The 26,099-nt window shown below is 42.1% G+C and overlaps 2 protein-coding genes across 3 annotated transcripts; one reads left to right on the plus strand and one right to left on the minus strand.

Moving 5' to 3' along the window:
• Positions 1 to 631: 631 nt before the first annotated feature.
• Positions 632 to 7,300, minus strand: ADIG (adipogenin). 2 transcript variants are annotated; one of them, XM_033153381.1, is made up of 3 exons: positions 6,874 to 7,300; positions 4,008 to 4,309; positions 632 to 918 (listed from the first exon to the last, which is right to left on the minus strand). In XM_033153381.1, exons 1-3 carry the CDS (start codon positions 6,998 to 7,000, stop codon positions 679 to 681), a joined length of 669 nt encoding a protein of 222 aa, XP_033009272.1. In that variant the 5' UTR covers positions 7,001 to 7,300; the 3' UTR covers positions 632 to 678. The 2 variants fall into 2 exon arrangements, with proteins under 2 accessions (XP_033009272.1, XP_033009273.1); XM_033153382.1 differs by lacking the exon at positions 6,874 to 7,300 and adding an exon at positions 5,206 to 5,290.
• A 1,103-nt stretch (positions 7,301 to 8,403) lies between these two features.
• On the plus strand, positions 8,404 to 20,906 carry ACTR5 (actin related protein 5). Its single transcript, XM_033153383.1, has 9 exons — positions 8,404 to 8,819; positions 10,661 to 10,890; positions 12,251 to 12,420; positions 14,016 to 14,233; positions 14,523 to 14,705; positions 17,016 to 17,138; positions 18,073 to 18,212; positions 19,285 to 19,417; positions 20,319 to 20,906. Exons 1-9 carry the CDS (start codon positions 8,436 to 8,438, stop codon positions 20,574 to 20,576), a joined length of 1,839 nt encoding a protein of 612 aa, XP_033009274.1. The 5' UTR covers positions 8,404 to 8,435; the 3' UTR covers positions 20,577 to 20,906.
• Positions 20,907 to 26,099: the final 5,193 nt, after the last annotated feature.

Genomic DNA, 26,099 nt, shown 5'->3' on the forward strand with positions numbered 1-26,099 from the left:
CTGCTTAGGCTTTGGTGCTACTAACACATCCATCTGACTTCAGTTGTTGAGCTTTTTTATGATTTTTACCCCAGGAAATTAACTGCCACAGGGGCCAGATTAAACCGACTGGCGGGCCAGATTTAGGCCCCCGAAACGGACTTTGGACATGCCTGTGTGTACAGACACTCCCATCGTTTCTCAAGACAGATGGATGCCAACCACCCCATGGTGGAGCTATGGCCAAGCTGGAGGGGAAGAGGACAGTTTGCAACTGGAGTAGAAGTCAAGGAACAGAAAATCCTTTGACCTAGAAGGAGAGATGTTCCACTGCACTATCCCTTACTAACACTGCTTTGAGAAAGTTATTATAAAAGTTGCAGTCATTTATTGCTCTTAAATGTTTAGGCTGATGTGCATATCAGAGTCTCATTGTTATTCTCTAGAAGAAGGATTGTTATTTCAAGATAAACCATTATTTGCTTATGTTTTGGTTCTCATTGTGGAATGGAAAAACTGAAAAGGCATACCTCTCTTCCCCCCACCCTCCATCTACTCCTTGCTGAAAAATAATTAATAATCTGAGCGATGAAGCGCATTCTAGTGTTTCCTTGCTGGAAAAGTGATCCCTACAAATATACACCACACAAAGTTTGTTGAGTGGAGTCACTATATTTTAATCCTACCCTGTACAAAGCATTACGCTTTAGCCCCAAAAGTTCTTTTCTCTCTCTTCCCCAAGAGAGAAGCTGATCGAGCAGAAATTTCTTGTTTGAAGGAAATCATGATTTTCGCAGGCTTTTGGGTCACCCAGGCAAAGAGCTGATACACACAGACAGCCAGAGATGAAGGCAGCAGCTGGATTCGTAGAACATTTGAGACCTCGAGCAACTGGCAGAGAAGGTTGAAGAGGAGAGAGACCAGCAGAGTGCATATCAGCTAAGAAAGAACAGAGGAAGAAGTCATCTTTCGCATCTGCTCACGGCAGTTAACAAGATCACCATTGCACAAAACAATGAACACTGCAACAACAATGGCCATTTCCCCCATGCAACTACCGGTATGCTGAGAATGCATTCAGAAATAATGAATTAACTTGGTACTGACTCTGTAAATAAAATCAGCATCTGGACCCACCTTTCTTTAAATCCCTGCTGGGTTTAAAGCCTTGCAGAGAACTAGATAGAAACCTGTTTAATACACCTGTTAAACTGTCAGCAACCACTCAAGCCCTAAACAATGCTCAAGAGGCAACACAAGGAAAAAATTAAAGCACTGATTTTGGCAGTTTGCTGCTGCTGCTATTATTGTTGCAGGCCTACTGTAGCGCTCTCTTTCTCTTTCTATATAAAACACACATATATATACATGTGTATATATATATATATATATATATATATACACACACACACACACACACACACACACACAGTCATACCTCATGTTGCGTCCACCTCATGTTGCGTCTTTTCGCGTAACGTCCCGCGGCAACCCGGAAGTACTGGAACGGGTTACTTCCGGGTTTCGCCGCATGCACAGAAGTGCTAAACCGCGCAGAAGCGCCAAATCACGCCACACCTGCGCAGACGCAGCACTTCGAGTTGCGGGCATTTCACGTTACGAACGGGCCTCCGGAACGGATCTCGTCTGTAACACGAGGTACCACTGTATGCACTGAATGAAGGTATCAAAACCAGGCCCTGTGTAACATACAAGGCCACAATTGCCCTCCTTTAAAAGGTTTGCTCAAATGTGTGAATTTTGACCTGCCTTAAATCTTCAGTGCCTGGTCATATACAGCACCTTTTGCCCACCCACCCAATTCTCTACACATGCATCTGATCTTCTCTGCTATCCTTTTCATTTTGCAGACTGTTAGGCGGTGGCCTTTTTTGATCTTGAGGCTCTGGCAAAGGCTGGTAACGAGCACCAAGAAGAGCATCAAGCCTTTAGTGTCACTGGCCCAGTCCTGCAGAACACCCTGCCAAGATATTCAGCAGGCACCTTCTTTACCAACTTTTAAATGTCTACTGAAAACTTTTCTATTCTGCCAGGCTTTTGCAGGTAATTAAGAGCACATTCCCTACAATGGTCTGTTGATGTTTGTTTTTAATTTCTTTTTGCTTTTAACTTGTTTTTAACTTTGTATGATGTTTTTGATTGGTTTTATGTCTTTATATTGTTGTAAACTGCTGTGATATATTTTTATGATACAGCAGTATATAATTATTTTAAATAAATAAAGAAGATAGAAGGGTTCAGCTTCCTTTACATGTGCGGCCTTAGACCATATTTACAAACACACACTTTGTCATTCTTATGGCTGCCTTCATGTATAAATATACTGGTCCCATCATGGCTAGTTTTTGGCTCTCTTCCTCAGGCTAACCTACCCGCTGTGAAAATATCACTGCAGAATCAACTACGCCCCCTTCGACTTGAGATTTTTAGAAGAAGAGCAAATCAGTAGCATAGCCCTATGCTTGTCTACTCAGAAGTTGGCAGGAGCTGGGACAGAGCAACAGGAGCTCACCCCGTCACGGGGATTCGAACTGCCGACCTTCTGATCGGCAAGCCCAAGAGGCTCAGTGGTTTAGACCACCGCCACCCACGTCCATGCCAATCTAGCAGTTTGAAAGCATGCCAGTGCAAGTAGAAAAATAGGTGGTGGTGCGGTGAGAAGGTAAACGGTGTTTCAGTGCACTCTGGCACTCGTCACAGTCCTCTGTGCACCAGTAGCGGTTTAGTCATGCTGGCTACATGACCCTGAAAACTCGGTGGACAAATGCCAGCTCCCTCAGCCTGAAAGCAAGATGAGCGCCGCAACCCCATAGTTGCCTTTGACTGGACTTAACCGTCCAGGGGTCCTTTACCTTTAACCTTAAAAAGGTAAATGACCCCTGACAGTTAAGTCCAGTCGTGAACGACTCTGGGGTTGCGGCGCTCATCTCACTTTACAGGCCGAGGGAGCTGACGTTTGTCTGCAGACAGTTTTTCCGGGTCATGTGGCCAGCATGACTAAGCCGCTTCTGGCGAAACCAGAGCAGCGCACGGAAATGCCATTTGCCTTTCCACCGGAACAGTACCTATTTATCTACTTGCACTTTGACATGCTTTTGAACTGCTAGGTGGGCAGGAGCTGGGACCGAGCAATGGGAGCTCACCCCATTGTGGGGATTCGAACCGCCAACCTTCCGACTGGCAAGCTCTAGGCTCAGTGTTTTAGACCACAGCGCCACCCGTGTCCCTTTTACCTTACTCAGAAATAAATCCCTTTAGGGCTCACTTACAGTTATGGATATAGGATTGCAGCCTAAAAATGCATTAATAGTATCTAAAGCAATTATTCTGTAATGGTGAAGCAAACAGATAAGGGAATCACATCTTTTAGGCTGCAGTCCCTAATCTTTCCTTGTGTCTCCCGCCCCCCCCCCCCCACTGCACCAGTGTTCACTGCTCAACCAACTGGCTTCTATTACTGTGACTTGTGGATTTATGTAACTCTTATTGATCTCAAAAGGGGTTTATAATTCCTTTTAGCTAGCTAGCTTTGAGCACCCACCCAGAAAAGCAAACACCCAAAACAGGAAAGTAACAAGCATTTCGCAAGACTGATCCAGGTCTTAACACAGCTATCAGACCACCAAAATGTGCACACTTCATATGATCTGTTTCACCTAAAGGTGTGTTCATCATTGTGAGCTGCTAGCACTTGTACAAAAGCTTATTCTATTGAAGGAAATTTTAGGAAGCAGTTGTGGTTTTGTGAAATGGCACAGAAAAAAAATGCGAAAACCTGTGGTCGTGTACTACCCATTGCCTCTTCAGGATTGTAGGTCATTATGTAGGATGCAAACCACACAAGGGTTTAGAATTCTAATCCCAAACCTATTATTCCACGACGTGGGAAGGATTAATTTGGTACAAACTTGGTCCTTTTCATCTTCCCTACAGAAATATACTTTGAGAAGTAGACAGAGAGGGAAAAACCTTTTTGTGCTCATCTGGAAAAAAGGAGTATAACTTACCATTACTGTGTTATACAATGAATTTTTGTCCAAGCAATACTGTTTTACATTCTGGTCCAATCTGTCTGAAATAAAGGCAGAAAGGCCTTTTATCTGGACAGCCTCTTTTGAATTCAAATAGGCAGGCTTGGGTCTCATTTTTTTCACAGGTAGAGTTGTCCTAATGTCACTTGTTGAAGCTCTTCTGTGCATATTGCCCTGACTGTTATTTCCTCTAGACTCGTTTTCTGATCCGAGGTCAGCATTCCCATCAGCATTATCAGAGGGTGGCATCTTTATCTCTTTAGTGATGGAAACTTGGGCTGAAAACAAAAGTTTAGCTTCAGTAACGTAGGTAATTTTAGTTGGATTACAAAAACTGCATCAGCTGTGCTATGAAAGTTTAAGTGTTCAGAAATGCACCAGCCTTGTATAACACGAATATGCTCTCCTTTAGATAGCCATTCAGGAAAGTCAAGGACTAAATTGCCTCTGCAATATCAATATTACACCTTTACCCAGGCACAAATGGAGACTTGGTCCCACTCCAGTGACAAACGGCTTTCATAACTGATAATACTCTCAGGACGAGAACAGTTGAAAAATCCATAAAATAGTTTATGGGAAGTAGCATACTCACATTCCCAACTCTGAACAAAAATGAATTTTCTCATTATCAAGTGTGGTGCTTTGGAGAAGGCAAGTGACAGTTCAACATCATATTTCACCATTAAGCTCAACCCTTGCTGAAAACAAAATGGATCTTGACCCAATAATAAACCCAGTGATGTAAGTGAACCTGCCTATTACACTGGCAAAAACAGAAGTGTTCACCGTTATTCAAGTGGAAATGCTGCTGGTGTACTGTACTTCAGGAATGTCACTCCAATTCCTATAATTAGAAGAACGCTTTGTGTATAGCCACACACGGATACAAACAAAATTAAGTCCTAGCGTCTTAGAGTTTACTCCCAAATAGGATTGCATCTTTTAGTCACTTAAGCATAAATAAATTCTATATATGTTTGACGGTATGTGCCAATAATTTTTTTGGGAGCTGTGGCATGTTTGAGAGGACATCTTTTAACATAGTATGTTGCAAAAAGCAGTTTTGTCCTAACAGCAGCAGTTCCACTCCAAAGCGATAATTGTGCTACAGTGACTCCTGGCCCCCAACATACCACTGCATCAGAGCAAACATAACAGGGGTTTTACTTACAGACTTAGTAACTAGTAGGCATTCAAGTGTGCTTTCACTAGGTATGGTTTGGTTGGAAAAGTACCATTTTAGTAGGCTTTGCTCCAGAGCATCTAACCATGGGATCCCAAGAGTCTTTGGTTTCTGCCTCAAGAAATCTGTATTAACAGGACCATAAAGTGGTGAATCCTTCACCAGATTAGAAAGGAAGCACCTAGGATTCATTTAAAGGCAACAGACTGAAACCCTCTCCTTTCATATTAAAATTTTACAAACTGCAGAACACTGATGAGATACATACTCAGGGCTAACCTAAGGTTACCAGATTTTTTTCAATGAATCCAGGGAAACTTTTCAACTTCTATGGATTTTGTATGGGGACTGATTTGTAAATCTGGGGAGACTCCCCGGGAAATGGGGACGTCTGGTAACCTTAGCCAACCCACCCATGAGGCAGAGTGAAGCAGCCTGCCTCAAGCGGTGGGATCCTGCAGGGCGGTGCCCCTGCTGCAGTTGCCAGAGTCACACAGTGACAGTTTCCAGCAAGCACTTGCAAGAGTTCTGTGAGATTGCGCCGGAAGGTGCCACCACACAACCCCAGTAAGCAAGGCTTCAGCGCAGGGGTGGCACCTTCCCGATTCACCTCAGGTGGTGAAACGAGCTAGGCTGCCCCCCCCCCCGGTACCTACTGTACTTGCACTATAGGTGTTGCAATCTCAAGAATGCCAACACATCGAACAGAAAGCAAAACTGAAGTTGAAACGTGAGATAATAAAACATTATTATCCAAATGGGACCTAGATATTTCTATTAAAATAGCAGTTCAACAATGAACAGTTATGGAGAAAGAAAAATATTCTAAAGCTTTTCTAGTGCCTCTGTTTCCAAATTACAAAGCAAAGCAGCTCGGTCCGTTCCCATTAGGACTGTCAAGCCTGTTAATTTTTTATCTGTCACAGGCTAGTTAAGAGGTACTATGCCTTCAAACTTGGCCAAAAGACAAATGACTAGACTAAGCACCCATTCCTTTTTCAGTACTAGTGATTCTGCCATTGACAAACAGTACACTAGGTAAAAATAGTTTGAAGCTAGCCTTTTCACAGCAGAGTATCTCAAGTATGATTATGATTTGCAGTGCCTGCCGTCAACTCCTGTCCAGTTCGAGATTTTTTTAACTTGCAAGTTGCAGTAGCAATGTTTGTTATTTGAAAACATGAGCAAACATAGTATTGTGTATGTGAAGTGAAATAATAAAATATAAAAACAGACAAGGCAGAACAAGCCAAAGGAATTCAAACAAGAAATTTCTCCTCAGTTGCATCAACTCTCCCTTTTCAGCCACTATATATGTTTTCTTTCATACCAACAATCGTGAGGTGTGCAAGTACTGTACAGTACAGGTTTCAACCACATTACAAGGCTTATTTGGGTATACCACAACCGTTAACAAACCTTCCCGATACAAAGTTTCTTTTTAGACTTGAATGGAAAAAACAGTTATTTAAAACAATGCTATCAAAAACTTTAAATTCTCCATGTCTTATTTTCTTTTGAAACTGCCTAAATGCCTGACACACAGGATAAGCATTAAGCTAAAAATAGTTTTGCAACACAATGCTTTAAAAGGAAAGCTAATACCTAAAGCCTTAATGCACAAGCACATCTTAGCTGTCTTACAGCAAGACTTACCATCATTAAGTAGATGTCGAAGCCAGAAAATGAAAAGGATCAATAATATTCCAAAAGGCAAACAAAACCAAAAGAAAAGGACAGGAAATGTTAGGTCATTAATTAAAGGGACCAGAGGGTACTTCATCCCTGCTCCAAAATCCACCTCAGCTGACTGTGCACATGTTTTACTAAATACTTGCTGTGCTGCACTAAGCACCTTAAGATAACTACACTCTCTTATTACGTCACAGCATGACTCACAAAGCAGCTATGCTGTCATTCCAACACCACTGATTTTAAAAGAAGGCTGCAATCCCATTAAGGGAGGAACACAAAGATTATATGGAGGTTAATTAGAGAACCTGCAGCACACCTGGTATAATGACACCTCCTGCACTTGTAATTTGAAACAACAAACTAATGGGAAAATAACAAGAGCTCTTCAAATTCCTTTATTAGGCCCACCAATGACCCCCCAAATAATGACATTGTGTTCTCTTTTCAGTTATCGCCAAATATTCCTGCTTTTTTGTAAGTTATATCTCATCTCACATGTAATGTTTTCCAATACTATGTGACACTGCAAAGTAATATTAGGCCTGTTTTGCAGGTGGAGGGAATAAAAGCATATAGCCCAAAAATGTAGCCTGGTGTATTTCACTGGTTGATGGGGGGTTGGGTGCAGCTGCATACTGGGTCTCAAAAACAGCTCACAGCAACTTCCCCCTGCCATTACAATATCCATGTGCAGAGGCAAAAACTGCCCCCTCTAAATCAATAAAATTAGCAAAGGCTAATTATCTTCATTCTGAGAATCATAGTCCTCTGAGCGGAACAGAGTTGCTTCCTAACAACCCTAAGCACCCTTAATAAACTACAGCACCCAGGATTCCTGTTTAAATTGGTATGATAGACATACTACTCCTTTAAATGCATGGTGCAGAAGTGACATAAATCAGGTGCAGTAAAGATCAGGACAAGGGGTCAGAGAAGGATTTTCAACAACATGCCCGGCGAGCCAACCTTTGGGCTACAATTCCCACCATCCCTAGCCAGTATGACCCAATGGACAGGACTGAAGGGGGTTGCAGTCCCAAAGATAGATGGACATGGCATTCATACAAAAGGAAAATAATTTTAAAAGGAAGGAAGGTGAAGGGTGGGAGGGAAGCTGTGAAGGTCTTACATGCTTTAAATTTGTATGGGGTTGATGTGGCCACCATACAAGAACACAGCATGCACTTCGGGTTGGAGCTCAGCCTAATTCCATCTCGCCTCCGCGGGAAAAACCTTTCCAGGAAAACTCCCCACCGGTCCAAGAAACCGGAGAAACGCCTAAACTGCAAGTGCTGAGGCACCTTGAATGCTAAGAAACTTGTTGCACGGTATAAACTCCAAATGCGTGTGTATGTTTGAGCGACAGAGCGAGGAAACCCGGCTTTTCGTTATGGGGGCCCGTCTGAAAAGCGGAACCTCGAAAACTCCGCTCTGGTTTCCAGTCGGCGGAGGGAACGGAAGCAGCCGAGGCAGGTCCGACGGAGCGGCGTCCCCCCCCCCTCCGTACGCGTGCCGGGCGGGCGATGGAGGAGGCCGGAGGGGTGTTCCCCTTCCGCGACGTCCGCTGGGACCCGGACCCGTCGCTGGAGCCGAGCCCGGCCGTGCGCGTACCTTCCCCGGCTCCCTTGGTGCTGGACAACGGCTCCTTCCAGCTGCGCCTGGGCTGGGCCTGCCGAGCCTCCGAGGTGCCCAGCGAGCCTCTGCTCCGATTCCGATCGCTGGTGGCGCGCAGCCGCGGGGCGCGCGGAGGGGCCGGCCCCGAGACTCAGGTGGGCAACGACCTGGGCAGCCCCGAGCCCCTCCGCTGGCTGCTGCGCTCGCCCTTCGACCGCAACGTGCCGGTGCAGATGGAGCTGCAGGAGCTGCTCTTCGACCACGGCTTCCAGCGCCTCGGGGTCGCCTCCCAGGTAGGCGGCCTGAGGACCGTCTAGTCCCGTGGTTCCCAGCGTGGGGACACAGAATTTGATTTTTAAGTTCAATTCGAGAATGAGTTGTTAACATTTTTTTATTTATTTTTTTGCATTTCTTTATGGTTCTAGGGGCCTCATATCATCACTTTTAATTTGCATACCGTCTTTCTGTCTTAATACCCAGGGCGGTTTACAAGCTGAAGAAACAAAGAATGTACACCTTATAACAATCTAATGCAATACAAAAATGTGATAGTAAATCATAACTTTTAAATAAGCAACCTACATCAAATAAGGTAACACTCAGCAATCATTAGAATAGTATATAATAATATTAAGTATCAGCATATAAAAGTTAAACAGAAATCTACGCTTAACAATTACAATAAATAATTTCTAAACTACAATCAATAAAACAACGGCAAGTGTATAAATATATATGGTGACATACACACTGTTAAAATTAAAATCAGAATGTACACGGTCAGCAGGTGAAAGGTTATCTATAAACAGAAAAGGTTTTCTAAACAGAAAATACTATTTTTTCATATCACTTCATATTACTGTATTTTTTTTAACAATTTCTTAATGATTTCTTTCTCAGTACTTCAACTGTCCTTTCGTTCTTTTATCTTTCTCTTTCACTGATGCCATGTTCTTTAGAAGCTTGTTTAGACCAAGTTAATGGCCTTTTAGGCTTTCTCCACATGAATAGGAGTTCACTTTTTGAATAATAAGAATTATATGTCATGGTGGGGTTTGTCGAGATTTTTAGAGGTGCTTAGGGGGGCATGGTCAAAAAATGGTTGGGAACCACTGATCTAGTCCAAACCCCCTGCAATGCAGGAATATGCAACTGTCCCATTCCTGTGATCGAACCGGCAACTGTGGCATGATCTGACTAACGAACCAGCCCAGGAGTTTGTGCATGTGACACTCAACGTACAGTATATAATTCCGTTTCATCAGTACAGCGGTACCCAGCCTGCTTCCCGCCAGATGCTGATAACTGACCTGCCAGTCACTGCCTCTCAGGATTCATAGATCATTGAGCTGTAGAGTTGGAAGGGGCTCCTGATCATCTAGTCCAGAGGTCACCAAGCTAAGGCCCGCTGGCCAGATACGGGCCACCGGGCTGGTTAATCCGGTCCGCGAACCTTGTAGACCCTGCCACCTGCTCAGTCAGTCCCTGCGTGGAGACTGACTTCTGTGACGCGGCACGGCTTCTGATTGGCTGCAATCAGAGGCAGCCAAGTGGGAGGAAGCGGCCAAGCGGGAAGGAAGTGGCAACAGCGTGGAGGCTGCCTCCACCGCCCAGGCCAGTGGCATGGGCTCTGCGCCCCGCCAAGACAGAAGACGACGACACTGCCGAAGAAGAGGCGTCTGCATGAGTGGCATAGGCACACGCGGGGGGGGGGGGGTTGCTGCTTTCGGGTGGGGGTGGGTCCGGCTCCCCACAAAGTCTGAGGGACAGTGTACCCGCCACCTGAAAAAGTTTGCTGACCCCTGATCTACTCCAACCCACAGCTCCCAGTGTGGTGTAGTGGTTAAGAGTGGTAGGCTCGTAATCTGGGGAACCAGGTTCGCGTCTCCACTCCCCCACATGCAGCTGCTGGGTGACCTTGGGCTAGTCACACTTCTCTGAAGTCTCTCAGCCCCACTCACCTCACAGAGCCGCTTTGAGACTCCTTTGGGTAGTGAAAAGTGGGATATCAAATCCAAACTCCTCCTCCTCTTCTTCTCCCTCCTGAGTGTTTTCTTGTATAGTTCTATAAGTAACTTTCAAACCTAGGTAAACTGATTTAACCTGGTCTTTATTTATTACCATTTCATTACAGGGCTGTGTTGACCACCCAGTTGTGGTCACTGAAGCGGTCTGCAACCCTCTCTATTCAAGACAAATGATGTCAGAGCTCCTGTTTGAATGTTACCAAGTTCCCAAGGTTTCTTATGGCGTGGACAGTTTGTACAGTTTATATCACAACAAGAGGCAGGGCTGGCCTTGCAGTGGTCTCATAGTTTCCTCTGGATATCAATGTACACATATTTTGCCAGTCTTGGATGGCCGGTGAGTTAGCTTCAATAAACTGTATCCAAGCATTAGTGCACATTACTAGCTTATCAGTGGGTCTACTCTGAGTAAAATATAGTTGGATGCAATTCAGTTTTTTGCTTGATACTTTAAAATACTGTGAAGTTCTGCCTCTAAAGATTACCATTCATCGATTTATGAAACAAAGGCAGCTGCACAGTTTGGTGTTGCCAGCATGTTCTGAAAGAGCATCTTTATCAAATTAATGTTTATGCTGCCTTGATAAAAATGGTTTTGAAAGGCTTTGGGAAAATGAATCTGTGCAGCTGTCTTTCATTTTGTTTGTCATCTTTATCACTGCAATTGATCCATTGATTTTGTGTCTGACTTTTACTAATCCTGTATGCAAGAAGTTGCTAGAATATGTGGATGCTAGTACCTCAGTTCTACTTAGTTAGAACAAAATAATAAAATAATAAAATCCTTCCAGTAGCACCTTAGAGACCAACTAAGTTTGTTCTTGGTATGAGCTTTCGTGTGCATGCACACTTCTTCAGATAAACCTACTTAGTTAGGTTTACAGTTTATAGTCATAGGGCGGTTGTTGTCCCCTCAATTTTCTTCAAGTGAGTTATGCAGTAACTAGTGGGCCATCCCTGGTTCCCAAGAAAATAGTTTTTACTTGTTCTGCATGAATGTTTCCTGAAGGCAACAGAAGAGATTTGCTATATGAATTGATTAGATTATTTTCATTCAATTTCATTGGATTAGGTAGGTAAAGTGAAAAGTTGGATATATTAATATGCTGTATTTTACAAGCCAGGTGCACATTTGTGAAGATGTTGGTTTTATCCCTTGTGACACCATCATGTACCTTTTCATGGAGTTGATTATGTGCTCTTTTCTTTTTTGTATTCTTCTGGGGTGCTTATATTTAAACTTCCTGATTGTAAATATGAGTAAAGGCAGAAAACATTAAAATAACCTAGATTCTCTCTTCTGAATAACTTAACTTTAAGGATTTTTTTGTTTTGCTTTATGAACTTTACAAGAGAAATGTTCCTTTATAAATACTTCACATAGCCTAAGTCTTTTGTTATGAATTTTGCTTTTGTCCTTACACAAAAATGAAGATCTCTACATATTGCCAAATGTATGGGTTTTCTCTGCTGCTTTGGGAGGAAGGGTGACATATAAATTTAATAATAATAAAGTGTAGAAATGTATGCCTAAAACGTGGACACTGAATTATGTTAGAGCATTTGTTTTAACCTGCTCAGAATTCTGGGGTTTTTAGATGATAACCTGCTATTGAGAACTCTAGTAGAAAGAACTTAATGAACCATTCCTATATTGTGTACCAACTCACTTTTACTTTGTTTTTGTGGATTGGTAGGTTGGATGCTAGAAACTGTAAGCGGATAAATATTGGAGGGTGCCAGGCTGCTCTGTACCTTCAGCGTCTCCTGCAGCTAAAATATCCTGGGCATTTTGCTGCCATTACTCTCAGTCGTGTAGAGGAAATACTGCATGAGCACAGCTATGTTGCAGAAGATTATAAGGATGGTAAGCATTGCTATTAATGGCTGTCATGCAGCTTTAAAGTTACATACTATTCCCTCATGGTTTGGTAAAAAATATTTTTTCTCTTAGAGTTCTGGCAATCCCAGGGGGAAAAAATCTTAAGAAGTAATTTTATATTGCTAAAGAGGTATGAAAATATCTTAAATGTTAAAATGCTAATCATGGTTAGTTTTAAACCTGAGTTCAGATTCGATTTGCAAACCTGCTTTAAAAACATGATTAACATTAAGTATATTGTAGATGCAAAACTTTATATAAAGATTGATTAGACACCCTTCAACATAAGGTCCAACAATAAAATATACAGTTATAATAACAGTGACAACTATTGCAATTATAGGAACAGTATGCATTCAAGAAAAGAGGTACGTCCCACCAAACAAAATACCTTAATTGTCAAAGGGTAAAGTCATGCATCTTTAGCATACAGCAAAATCTGAACAGTGAACAGGCTAGCAGCACCCCTCACGGGGCCACCATCCTCTTTACTTATGAGAGTGGTGAGACTACCAAGGGCGTCCTCTCTGCAGATCTGAACACCTAAGAAGATTGGTGGGATGGAGGCAATCTTTCAGATATTTGGGACCTAAATCATTCATATCTTAAAATAATAATGTGAGCTATGGTCCGTGCTGGAAAGTTAACCTGATTTTACCTTATTAAGCCTTTGCATGGTGAATAATCCCTCAGATGCAGCAGCTTGTCCCAAGCAGTATCTAGTGATGCAGATTGCTTTGAACTAACCTACTTATTTATTATGTGCACTTATAAATAATAAAGTGTGTTAAAGGGGCTGAATTACCTTGTTAAATCTGGTCGGCAACTGGTTTTAGGAGGTCCATTTGGCAGACACAATAAAAGACTCTATGCCTGTTCTCCATCCTACTCCAGACTGTCAACAAGTCACATTGCATCATGTCATTTGCACGCTTTCTCCCTCTAGGTTTGCATTAGGGAGAGTTGGCTCTTGGGATTCTACTTGCTCATTCTTCTGAAGCACAGCTACCCTCCTTGAAACAAGGGTCTGGGACCTGAATACCTTTTGTTCCTTTCCTTTTCATTCATGTCTCCTAATTGGTGCAAAACTGTTGGGGAAAAATATGTGCATCCTAATAGACAACACAGTTGTAACTCGGGTTACGTCCGCTTCGGGTTATTGGGTTACGTACTCCGGTAACCCGGAAGTGTTTTTCGTTCTACGTGCGGTCTGCGCAAAGCGTGAAATTGCGCTTTTGTGCATGTGCGATATCACTTTTCGGGTTACATACTTTATGGGTTACGAACGGCACCCCGGAACCAATTAAGTACGTAACCCGAGGTACCACTGTAGCAGTTTCAATTTGAAAAGTAAGCAAGAACAGTAATAGTGCAGGCCGTTTGTTTCATTGTTTATAAACTACCTTTGAGAGTGGCTTGCAACATTTTTTTAAGGTAACATTTTGTTATAGATTATCCGATGGCTTTCCCTGTAATTTCCAAATACCCAAACTTGCCAGAGGCATTTGTTTAGCATCGCAGAGACCCTGTAGAGTTGTGCCTGCAAAACTCATTATTGTGCTTCTGAAACTTCTGAGCAGAAATGCAGAAGTGGAGGTCACCTGAATATTATGAGAACAATGTGCATAAGATGCAGCTGCCCTTTTCAAATAAGCTGCTGGGGAGCACCCTCACATCTGAAGAGAAGCAGGAGAGGCGGCAGCAACAACTTCGACGACTCCAGGAAATCAATGCTCGCCGAAGAGAGGAAAAGCTGCAGCTTGATCAAGAGAGGTTGGACAGGCTGCTTTATGTTCAGGTAACCCTGCACAGTGTTTGAGATGCAGCTTTGGGGAAGTTGGAAAGGAGAAGCTGATGGCAGGAGAATGAAAACACCAGATTTCATTCTTGGGGAAAATACTTAATGTCATGGGATCACTTTGATATCATCTCAGTGAGAGAATTACAGATACCACATAGTTGCCAGAAAATAAGGGCAAGTTTTTTGCTCATTTGGAAATGTTCTCCCACCCTGGGCTTTTCTGCGATATTCCCCTTAGTTATATTAAAGCCAATAGAAATCACATTGTATTGTGTTTTGTGTGCAGGAATTACTGGAGGAAGGTCATATGGATCAGTTTCACAAAGGCTTGGTGGAACTGAACATGGACTCAGCTGAGGAACTTCAGTCTTACATTCATAAGCTGAGTATGGCCATTGAGCAAACCAAGCAGAAAATCCTACAGGCAGAAGTGAGCGTTGAAGTGGACGTTGTTGATAGCAAGCCAGAGGTACTGTAGTAAGGTTGCATTAATTCTGTCAGCACATAACCATAAATATATGCAAAGCAGTTCTAAGACTGTATTTTATTGGCTGTGTTACAACTTCCTGCAAAGTTGTCTATTGCTATATTCTCCTGCAGCTGTCTCCTTTTTGTCTTGCCATCCATCTGTCTCATAGTGATCTCAGTTGGTGAGTGCCAGCAGGACTGCAGCAAAAATAGGGCCTCTGAGAAACAGACGGGAAGTATTGCATTGCTTGAGAGAATCCAAAGGGTTGCAGAAGTAGAAAAAGATAGTCGGGGGGGGGGGAGCCCAAAGAGTCCCCTCCACCTATGGAAAGAGAATTGCCCAATGAGGACTGAGCATGGTCTGGGGTCACAGAATGCTTAGTGTCTAGGGAAGAAAATGGGAAATGGGTGGGTGCAGAGGAACAAAGTGTCTTGAAGAAGGACATGGCTGGCATGAAAGAAGGACATGAAAGACTCCACAGGAGCCACTCCACTCTCCAGTGGAGCTGCTGAGAAGTAGGAGTGGGCCCTGGTGTATCTCAAGACATGCAGAAATGCAAAATATAAAAACATAGAGGAAAATCTTCCCCCAAGAGCTCTGTGAGGCTAGGCTAATATTTGCTGTTCTCAGAGCTTAGTAGCCTCATCTCCTTGCAGAAAACTGAGCTGGAATTTGTTTTGAGTACTTTTGAGAGAGACCATATCCTGTTTAAAAAAAAATTAAATATGGCCTATTGGAGGTTGAGGATAGGAAAGCGGTGGATATTCAAGTTGGAATTATGCAAAGGTTCCTCCTTGGCATTTGGCATCTTTCTTGAGCATTTCTCATGCCTTGTTAGAAAAAAAAAGTTGGAAAATGGAATATGAAATTAGTGTCAGCTTCACATAACATAATTGCGTAGATGCCAAGAATATACCATACTTTTCCATGTATAAGACTAGGTTGTTGTTTTTTTATTTACTAAAAATAATGTTAAAAGGGGTAGTCTTATACACGGGGGCAATCTCCCCCCCATTTTCTTAATTTTGAGTCCCCCAAAATAGGGGGTGTCTTATACACGGGGGCATGTTATACACAGAAAAATAGGGTACTTACACTCACACCTCTTCTGGATACATTTGAAGCAACTATGTATTGCTCCAAACTACTCATCTCAAAAGGTGAGCTTAAGTGAAGATGCCTATTGACTGAGCCACTTACCAGTATCATAAACTATGAAAATGAATACTGGTCTTGTAATGGCTTTGTTTTCATGAGCATTTGTCTAGCATGTGTAGGGCAAAGGAGAACCATGAACTGAAAGCAGTGACATCTTCTAAGCAAGAGTTATTTGAGGATACGTTTTTACTTCCATGCAGAAAAATGTTTAATCTTTATCGTTATGTAAGCCTTTATTTATAAGTTCTGTAAACTTTCTCATATTTGCTGAATTCAAAAATAGCCTTTTTTGGTTTACAGCTGGCAAAACCAAATTCTTGGCATGAAATTCCCAAACCCCAATTGCTTAGCAATACAGGTCTAAGTAAAGTAGCCTACCTCAGGTTTGAAACCTCACGCAGTAAATAGTGTTTTATTTATATATATATATCTTCAGCCAGCACTGGCAAGAGCTATAGAGGCATCCTGATTCAGTCATTTCAGCACCCTGGTCTTTGTTGCCCCTTCTGGCATAATACTTACTTTCACTGAACTTTGCTGCCTGAAAGTAGCAATTTCCCAAAATTTACAAACCACTTATTTAGACTGCGAATAATTGGTTTACCAGCTTCAGATGAACAGACTAAAATACTTCATAAATCTGTTGATGAGTCTTAGATGTACCAAGTTTGTGCCATCCTGAACATCTAAACTTACTCTAGTCTTTTGGTATCAATTATATATTTTTATTTGTATGTATATGTGGATTAGGTGTGCTTCTGAACAGAGGATTTTAAAAAAGTGGATAACTGTGTTAAAGTAATTAGATGTATGTAAATATATTGATCGATTTTATTATCTCATAAAATGTATACACCACTTAATGGTAAAAGAAAACTCCTCAAAGCAGTTTACAAAAAGATAAAACAATAAAATTGAGGGGTAGAAATGTTTACTAAGGCTGTAGTCCTAAGCACATTTAGTAACCCCCTTGAACTTGGTGGGACCTTATGATTAATTGCATCGTCTTAGAACTGCATAAGCTGGCATTCAGCCAGCAGGAAAGGCTTGTTCATTCTGGTCATAACTGGTTTTAGACCTTGGCAACCCCAAGCCAGCTTCTGTGGCTTCCCTGTTTTAATATAAGAACCTGTGGTCTCTTTCGTTTTCAAGATGCCTGATCTGGATCCAATGGGCAGTGAACAATCAATGGAAGATGTAGAAAGCATGAATGAATTTGAGCCCTTATTTGCTGAGGAGCAACCTGAAGTTGAAAAGCCAGTTACTACAGTACAGGTTTGTCTTTATACACATCCTGTCTCTTAGTCTACTTTACAATATATATTTTTGCATTCAGTCAGCTACACTGGGCATGAATTTTGAGCCCTGGCCTCACTGAGTAAGTCCTTGGAAGAAGATCTATCCCTTGGCTGAAGTTTTATTATCTGTCAACAACAATAATAATAATTAATAATAGTGACTTAAACCCATGGCATTGAAAAATGAAGATTGTAAACTCATGTTTCAGGCACTACCAAATCCCATTGACTTCAACCCATGGCTGTAATTCTGTGTATATTTGGGAGTAACTGTGAAACTTGCTTCCAAGTATACATGCATATGATTGACCTACAGGAGAAGTGTTAATTTCTACTCCCCAAAATTGCTTGTAGTGATAGGAAAAAACATCCCCAAGAGTATCTGCTGTCACCTTGATCACAGTTTATACCAGTTATATCTCGTACGGCAGACATAACATAAACTGTAAGCACCTAACATTTTCTAGATACTACACCAAATATTAAAAATACAGGTCCATGCCTGAGGGCTTAGAATCTAGTAAATGCAGTGCAAAAGGAACAAGGCATAGGAAAAGAACTGGGGAAGTAAATTCAGGAACTAATTCTTCAAAAGGTTACACAAATGTTTAATGACCAGGTAGCATGTTTGTGGGAAGTGGTTCTGGGAGGGGAGAAGCCAAAAGGCTTTCAGTCCCAGCTGATAGAGTATCTTATGCTATCTCATCTCTCCTGCTGCTGCAACTACCTATAATATCTCATAACAGAATGTGTTGAAAAGTTGAAGTCTCTCTGGATAAGGCCAGACAATACAGATTCTGGTGGTGATAGAGCTTAATCCATATTTACAACATATTTTCAATAAAATGTCGAGCATTACATACAAGGTTCTGACAAGTAGCAGTACGTTTCTGACTCTGATATTTTTACAGCCCGTGTTTAACCTGGCAGAGTATCACCAGCTCTTTATTGGCACAGAAAGAATCCGAGTTCCTGAAATTATCTTCCAGCCATCCTTAATAGGAGAAGAGCAGGCAGGGATGGCAGAAACCATACAGTTTGTCCTGGACAGGTTAGTTTTCAAAAGTGAACTCCTATTTAAACGACTGTGCAATCCTGTACATGTGTATCTGGAAATAAGCCTAGTTGAATTCAATGGTACTCTCAGGTTAATGTGGGTAGCATTGCAGCCTCTGTGTATTTAAGAACAAGCTGTCACTGTACTTGTACTTGTTTTTTCTCCTGTACTTGTTTCTTCTCCTGTAGAACCCAAATAATTAGTCTCCTCCAGTTTTGCAAGATTCTGGGGGATGCCACATTAAATAAGGCATTATGTGATGATGATGATAATTTATTATTTGTACCCCACCCATCTGGCTGGGTTTACCCAGCCACTCTGGGCGGCTTCCAACAAAGATTAAAAATACATTAAAATGTCACACATAAAAAACTTCCCTAAACAGGGCTGCCTTCAGATGTCTTCTAAATGTCAGGTAGCTGTTTATCTCTGACATCTGATGGGAGGGTGTTCCACAGGGTGGGTGCCACTACCGAGAAGGCCCTCTGCCTGGTTCCCTGTAGCTTTGCTTCTTGCAGTGAGGGAACCGCCAGAAGGACCTCTGTGCTGGACCTCAGTGTCTGGGCACAACGATGTGGGTGGAGACGCTCCTTATACATTTTGTTAGCTCCCTTGAGCATAGTGCATGATGCAGGGCACAAATTATATAGAAGATGGTTGAGAGACACATATGAAAGCCATGTTATGCACACAGCCCCCCATGTCTCACTGTTAAAATGCAAATTAACAGGCAGTCTGAAGAGGAGCTTTTTACTGGAAGGATCTTTTGAATTGGAATAAACTAAAATCAAATTTGTGCTTTAATCCTTGAAATAGTTTAAACATTAAATCGGTCTCTACCACTACAGGGATTTCCCCTTCCCATCCACCCTTAGCACTGGGGTGGGGAATATTTTTCAGTCCAGGGGCCACATTCCTTTCTGGGCCACCTTCTGGGGGCATGGTGTGTGGGGGCCAGAGGCAAAAGAGGGCAGAACAGCAAATGAGTTTTACCTTCCATTCTCTGTCCTAAATCCCAGCCAGCTAGAAGCACTATGAATCTGTTAAGGGAGTTTTATTTCTTCAGGTATCCTAAAGAGCAGCAGGAAAAACTTGTCCAGAATGTCTTCCTTACTGGTGGGAACATGATGTATCCTGGAATGAAAGCCAGAATCTACAAGGAGCTTCTTGAAATGAGGCCGTTCCAGTCCTCTTTTCAGGTGTAGTATTGGCTTTAGCAATGCAATGGCTACATGCAACATCCAAAAACTGTACATGGCAATGATGACCAAACTTTATCGCGCATGAGAAGCTATGGGGGGCATATGAACTGGTTTGAAAAATCTCCTGAATTGGGCAGCAAGCTTACAGAGGGATATAAATTTATAGAATACACCGGTAACCATGCTGGGCAGCATAAATAGAAAAAGGCAAAAATATCGTCCAGCACTTGAACCTTCATGTTCAGGGACAGTATGACCTTGAATTTGCTTGTTGGGAAGCAACAGTGTGGGAGAGCTACTGATAGTCCTGCACTTTCTTGGTTCATCACTGAGGAACAGGATGCTGGCTAAGAGGAAGCTTTTGGCTTTCATATTCTGGCAATAGAAAAACAAACGGGGGACATGGTTGCTGCATTCTGCTTTGTGTCTTTATAAAGGTAACCATGCTTCCCGTTTTTCAGCATACAAGGCAGTTTACAAATGATCAAAGGAACAAGTTCTGAGAATGCACTGCAAGAGGCAGACCATAGAATATGAAAATGTTAAATCCAAAAGGCAATAGAAGCACTCCTTAAAGACTCGAGGAAAAGAAAAGCATTTTAGATTGGTGTCTAAGAAAGAAGAACTGACATCCAGCAAACCTTTCTGGGGAATGCGTTCTATACAAGAGCTAGCAGAATAGAAAAGACCTTCGTTCTGGTTGTTACATTGCCAGCATCAGAGGTCAGGGGCAGCCAGAGCACAGCCTCTGAAGGTAACCTTAAGGAACAGGTTGTGTCATACAAAATAGGATTGACAGATGTTTGCACCATGTAGCTTTGCTCATGTGTTGCCATTCTTGTTCTGTGGCCCTTGACTTCCACTAAACAGATCCCTTTATTGTTTTGCTGCCATCCAGGTGCATCTTGCTTCCAATCCTGTTTTAGATGCGTGGTATGGAGCTCGAGAGTGGGCCCTGGAGTACATGAACCGCGATGAAGGCTGGATTACTAGGAAAGATTATGAAGAAAAGGGTGGAGAATACCTTAAGGAGCACTGTACTTCCAACGTCTATGTGCCCATCCGTCTCCCGAAGCAAGCTCCGCGGGCAGCTGAAACTCCAGCATCCAGCAAAGCGCCGGGAACTGCCACAAACAATGCCTCTGAGCAAGCATAGTATGCAGGCTGCAATGGTATGTAACTGCAAAATAGACACAACCTGTATAAAGCTTTTCGGAACTGCAAGGCAGCTGCCATCCTGCAGAACCGGGTGCAAGTTGTAAGTTCAACATTTCCGGGCACCTCAGCTTGTGCTGTGATCAATTGTGTGTTTTATCCATGGTTGCCATGGAAGAATTGCGGGCTCTTCACCAGTTTTTGGTGTAAAAAATGCAAAAGAAATATTGGCCTCATTGAGGCTAACATATCATGTGTTTTATATTAATAGACCATGCTGTAAAAAACTGTTGGCAATGTAAATAAAGTCTTTTGGGTTTTCCGCTCCCCACGTTTATCAGTGTCAAATGTTCCTAACATACCATAGGACTGATTTCCAGAGAGGTAGCCATACTCGTCTGCTGCAACATAAACTACGAAGACCCTTATGCCAATATGGACCAAAGTGTTTATTTCAAGCTTTGGTGAATGTGAGCTCGCTTCATTAGATCATCAGTAGCAGTGTTAATCCAGGAGGGGGAGCCTTTACCCAAAGGAAGATGGTAATTTGAAGGAACAAATCTTTGCTGAAATTGAGATTTGGGGTTTTGTTTCTTATTCTAGTCATCTGTTCAGATGGTTGTGGACTTTTCCTTCCTTTTGTTCAATAGCTAAAGGGGGGGGGGAGAAACCCCACAGTATAGTTTCAGAAGTTTATTCTGACACACGTTTGTCAAAACGAGAAGTTTCAGGAATGCATCAGTTTATGAAACATTTATTACATAAGGGAGGCAAACACTGGTGTTGGTAGAGAGAGAAAACACCATATTTGGTTCAGTTAGGGCATCCTACATTAGTGTTGAGTTACTAATTGAACATGGCTTCATTGGTTAGTGACCCCCTGCGTGCCGAGGAAAACAAAACCCTTGTTCATTACTCTTGCTTATATTAAACAGCCATTGTTTTAGCCTGTCATAGTGCCACACAGATTCTCTTCTAAATGAATGTATCCCTGTATGCTTGAACATCGGCTCTATTAATCAGGCACACAACTGCGAATTAAGGAAAAACTGTAACTCTTTAACAAGGGGAGAAAATAGGGAAAGCAATTAGCCCAAATTATGGCCCAATTTTCAACTGTCAGTTATTGTAGTACTGTCCAGCTAAAACGGAATGTTAGTCTGCAAGGAACTGATCTGAGATTGCTCTTATCACAGAAACTGGAGATTATTTGTAATTAATTATGTGCCTAAATTCTTGTATAAGGTCTAGTTCAGGGTTTGCTTGGGTAGGCTACATCCAGCTGCAGGTGCTATTTTATTTATTACATCTAAATGTTTTCGGCTGCTGATGTGCCCTCAGACACTCATTAAGGTATAGCAAAATGTTAATGCCATAGTTTTCTCAAGGTAGGAAACTTTCAAGCTCTCAGAACGAGGCGAAAAAGCATAAGCTGGTATGTATAGTTCTCAATGTAGAACAATAGGAAGTTCACAAACTTAAGTAGGTTTTCTAACAATAAAAAAGAAAAGCAGCCTAACGGCCACGAATAACCTCTCTGAACAAATGTACGTTGATCACTTCATATATACAACAACCAAATGTGTGTTGTATATGTAATATCATCCTCAGTAAAGTCTTAATGATTCGGATTCCTACAACATAGACAATGCCCTGCCTTTCAGTCCAATTAGCCAATTGTAAATACACCAACACTAGCTTCTCGGCATCATGTAGATTTGTCTTAGAATAGCCATTAGGCTGTCTTCTTAAAATTCTTCTAAATAACTTATGAAATGAATCTGTAAACTTCGTAGTTTACTGATTTTTTTTATTGATATGCATCCCAACTTACGTATTTCCTTGCTGCTGAGTGAGGTTTCCGTTTGTGTTTCCTGTCTAAGAAAAGGATTCCACACTCCTTCAGCTCAGATGTAAGACATAATACTTTTATGTAATGTTGTGCCTGACCACAGGTGATCCATAATATGGAGTCCATTTAGACTTCCGGCGGCTGGCGCCATTGCGGATGGTCCTGGGTTGCTTCGGTGGCGAGGCACCCAGTTCATCCCGGGGGTTAGGAGCCCTGCAGCCGCATGCAGGGCTCTGGTTGGGGCGCGGGAAGAGCGTCCCGCGCCCTGGGCTCCCCGGCTATGCCCGTTGTGCTCCGAACCCTTCCCCCGCGCCCCCTGTAAGGGGGGAGTGGGGGTGAAGGGACCACGGAGTCGGGCTTCAGGGGACATGCCCCAACCGGGATGTTTACATGCGGCGGCAAAGTCCGTGAGGAGCGTCTCTGTTCTACCTGTCATTAAGAAGTTGCTAAGAAACCAGAAGCTGTGAGTAATTGACTGACTCTTTGTACTTCGGGAAAAGCTCTGGGATCAAAAGAAAAGGCAGCCCGCCTCTCTCCCTTCGGGGGTTGGAAGGAATTAACTCTTTAAGTGACTGCTGCTACACTAATCACTTGAAAGTGCTTGGAATTTGAAAACTGACTCTGTAGAGATTCCCTCTCAGGGGTTAATTGAGGAAAAATATCTCCATTTGAAGTTTTGGTCTTTATACTCTGGCTTCGGAAGAAATGGCGGCGATTTGGAATTGCGCAGGAGAAAATTGAGACAAAGGAGGAAAAAGACAGGAAATGTAATTTGATACCCACCTCCCTTCCCCGAAGATGTTGGACTTTGCGCTCATGCTGGCACAGAAGGACTGGGAGGTAGAGGAAAAGCTCACTGTCTTTCAATTGGAGCTGGCTAATCGAAAATTAAGAGTCTTGTGTGGGATTATAAATGGAAATAATCTGTATTCCACAGAGGAGGCTTTCCAAAAAATCTACTCAATGGAAACAGACTTTTGCAAAGAGCTGGAAGATGTGCTGGAAGGATGGTCTGAGATGGCAGAGCAAATCCGATTGGAACAGGGACTGTTTTCAGGGGGTGGCAGAAACCCTGAAACGGAAAGTTTTTTAATATCTAGATTCCGAGGTGGCAGCTCGGGGTCGAGGGACAGAGAATTAAGATTTCTACAAGAAGAAGAATTTTGGTACAAAGCTACGGAGAAGCTCAGAATGCAGAGGATGAACATCTTGGAGCTCGATGCAGGGTTTGTTGTGGTTGTAACCTGGATCTGTGGACATTCAGAAGCATACAATAGGGGATTCGGTTCTGGTGAAAGACAGGAGAAGACAATGGACAAAAGGGGAGTGGGTTGAATTAATCATTGTATAACATAGATGGTCTGCCATGGTATCCGAAATCGGAGTGTGAAGTTTGTTAAATAAGTTTATTTTAAATAAGTAAGGAGATATTGAATTTAAGTTAAAAGCAGCATGCTAAATGATAGAAGAAATAAGTTTAGCTCTAAGAATATTTGGTTAAGTTTTAGGTTATAATGCAAAAGATAAGACAAAGGTGTTTTTTCTTTCTATATCAAGATAAGTTAAACTTCTATGGAGAAAAGATGTTAAGGAGAAAGTGTATTGTATTAAAACCGAAGGTGTATAGGCGGGGGAAGTCAAGTGTCAAGATTCGGAACTAGAATTTTTTTTTTTTTTTTTTTCTATAGCAAGATATACAGATAAGAAGAAGAATCCTGACATTATGTGTATGTGTATTTGTATTTGTGTTTGTTTTGATATTTGTAGGTGTGGGGGTTGGGTTTATGTTGTTTTGTGAAAATGCCAATAAATTCTGTTAAAAAAAAAAAACATAATATGGAGTCCATTTATAGGCAGTTGGCAAGCATTAGCTGTCTTGCAGAGTCTGCTTGGTTTGTGCAGGTCTGCCACTTTTGGCCCCAGGCCATGGTCAGGGCAATTGAGGCCCCCAAGGCTGCAGAAGTAGATTATCAAGGCAACTCTTAGGTGATTAGGTTTCAAGCATCCTGTATCTTGCTTGCTTTGCCTATGTCATTCTTGGAATGCGATTTAACTTTTCAACATGGCAGTATCTGCAGTAGAGCTGAATGCAGTACTGCAGATAAGACTGTGACCATTGCTGGAGACACAGACAGGAACATTTCTTTCCAGTTCTTAGGTACACAGTGTTTCTGTGTTAATGTAAGACAGCGATTGTCTTTGAACCACACATGTCTCTGAAAGATAACGAAACCAGGTGATTGTAAACTTCATTGTTCCTCATTGAATGGTTAAAAACTACAGAATTATGTGACCTGGCTTTACCATGTTGAGAATTGTGGAATATACAAAATATTGAAGTTGAACACAAAAGATGCAACAATTCTGCACTCTGAAGGCACAAGCATTTTGTACATGTTTCCTGCATGTGTTCATTGTTGGCCTCATTCTGATGACATTTAGAAACTTGCTTAGAAAAGTCCATCCCTTATTTTAATACTCTACTTAGGCATATTGAAAAAAGATAGGAAGCAGCAACTTTGTGCAGCTGACTACTTGCAAGTTGTTTGTGCCCCAAATTTGGCGACCATGCGGTTTATCTTCAAAATGATTGGGTTTTTCCCCCCTCTTGCCTTGACAAGAGATTAAGAATCTAATCTCCCACTAAATCAGTGGCAAACGTCCTGCTGATTTCCACGGGCAGGATTGTACCTTGACTTTAAACTGCAAAGATAAAGCAGGAATAATCAGGTAGTACTATTTTTGTTTTGCCCTGCTCCTTTGGCAAGCTTTCTAACAGCACTTTAGCTTCAAAACGTCATTCCCAGAACTCTACCATTAACCACAATAATGGGTCAATTAAGTGTACCAGGAAGTAATGACAAGGAAATAACAAGAGACGTGTTGATTTCAGCTGCCCCCAGACAAAAGAAAATTAATGTTTGCCAAGTGGAAAATGTTAAAATCAACAGCAGGGGAGTGGAATAAAAATGTTCAAGTTTGTAAAGTCTTATGAAGGACACAACACAGTAGAAACTAGGGCTGCAGTCCTGAGCACTCTTCCCAGGAAAATGGTCCCATCGAACCGAGTGTGACTCCTGTGCATAGCTGTCAACTTTTCCCTTTTCTTGTGAGGAATCCTATTTGGAATAAGGGAATTTCCCTTAAAAAGGGGGGAAAGTTGACAGCTATGCTCCTGTGTGAGTAAACATGTTTTGATTTTTTAAAGTTGATGTTAACCAGAATAGCAGGTCAATGTCACATATAATTTGCTGGTTTTCCTGCTGCAACAAGCTGATCTTGACAGGAGACAAGTGTACCTATTTTCTTCTGACAAAGGATGGAAGGTGGGATTAAAGAAGGGATATTACTACTACTACTACTACTACTACTACTAAGCCCATTGTTCAAATGGGAAGTAGAAGTCTCTCTCCATTTTCTTACATCTGGCACTTTGCATGGCCAAGCACGTAAAGAAGAAAACCAGCAATCATTTTTTAATTTTTTAATTATTTTATTTTGCTGGGTGGGTGGTGGTGGTGGTAATTCTAGTCTAGGGTTCGATGCTGCGCCTGCAACATGTGACTAGTTTTGAACAAGATGATGATGATGATGATGATGAACCACCCTCTTTTGATGAAGGGTAGTATGTAAATCTAATAAGCAAACTAAAATGTTTAAAGAACAGTTTAA

This window comes from Lacerta agilis, chromosome 6 (assembly GCF_009819535.1).
Source record: "Lacerta agilis isolate rLacAgi1 chromosome 6, rLacAgi1.pri, whole genome shotgun sequence".
Lineage (NCBI taxonomy): Eukaryota > Metazoa > Chordata > Lepidosauria > Squamata > Lacertidae > Lacerta > Lacerta agilis.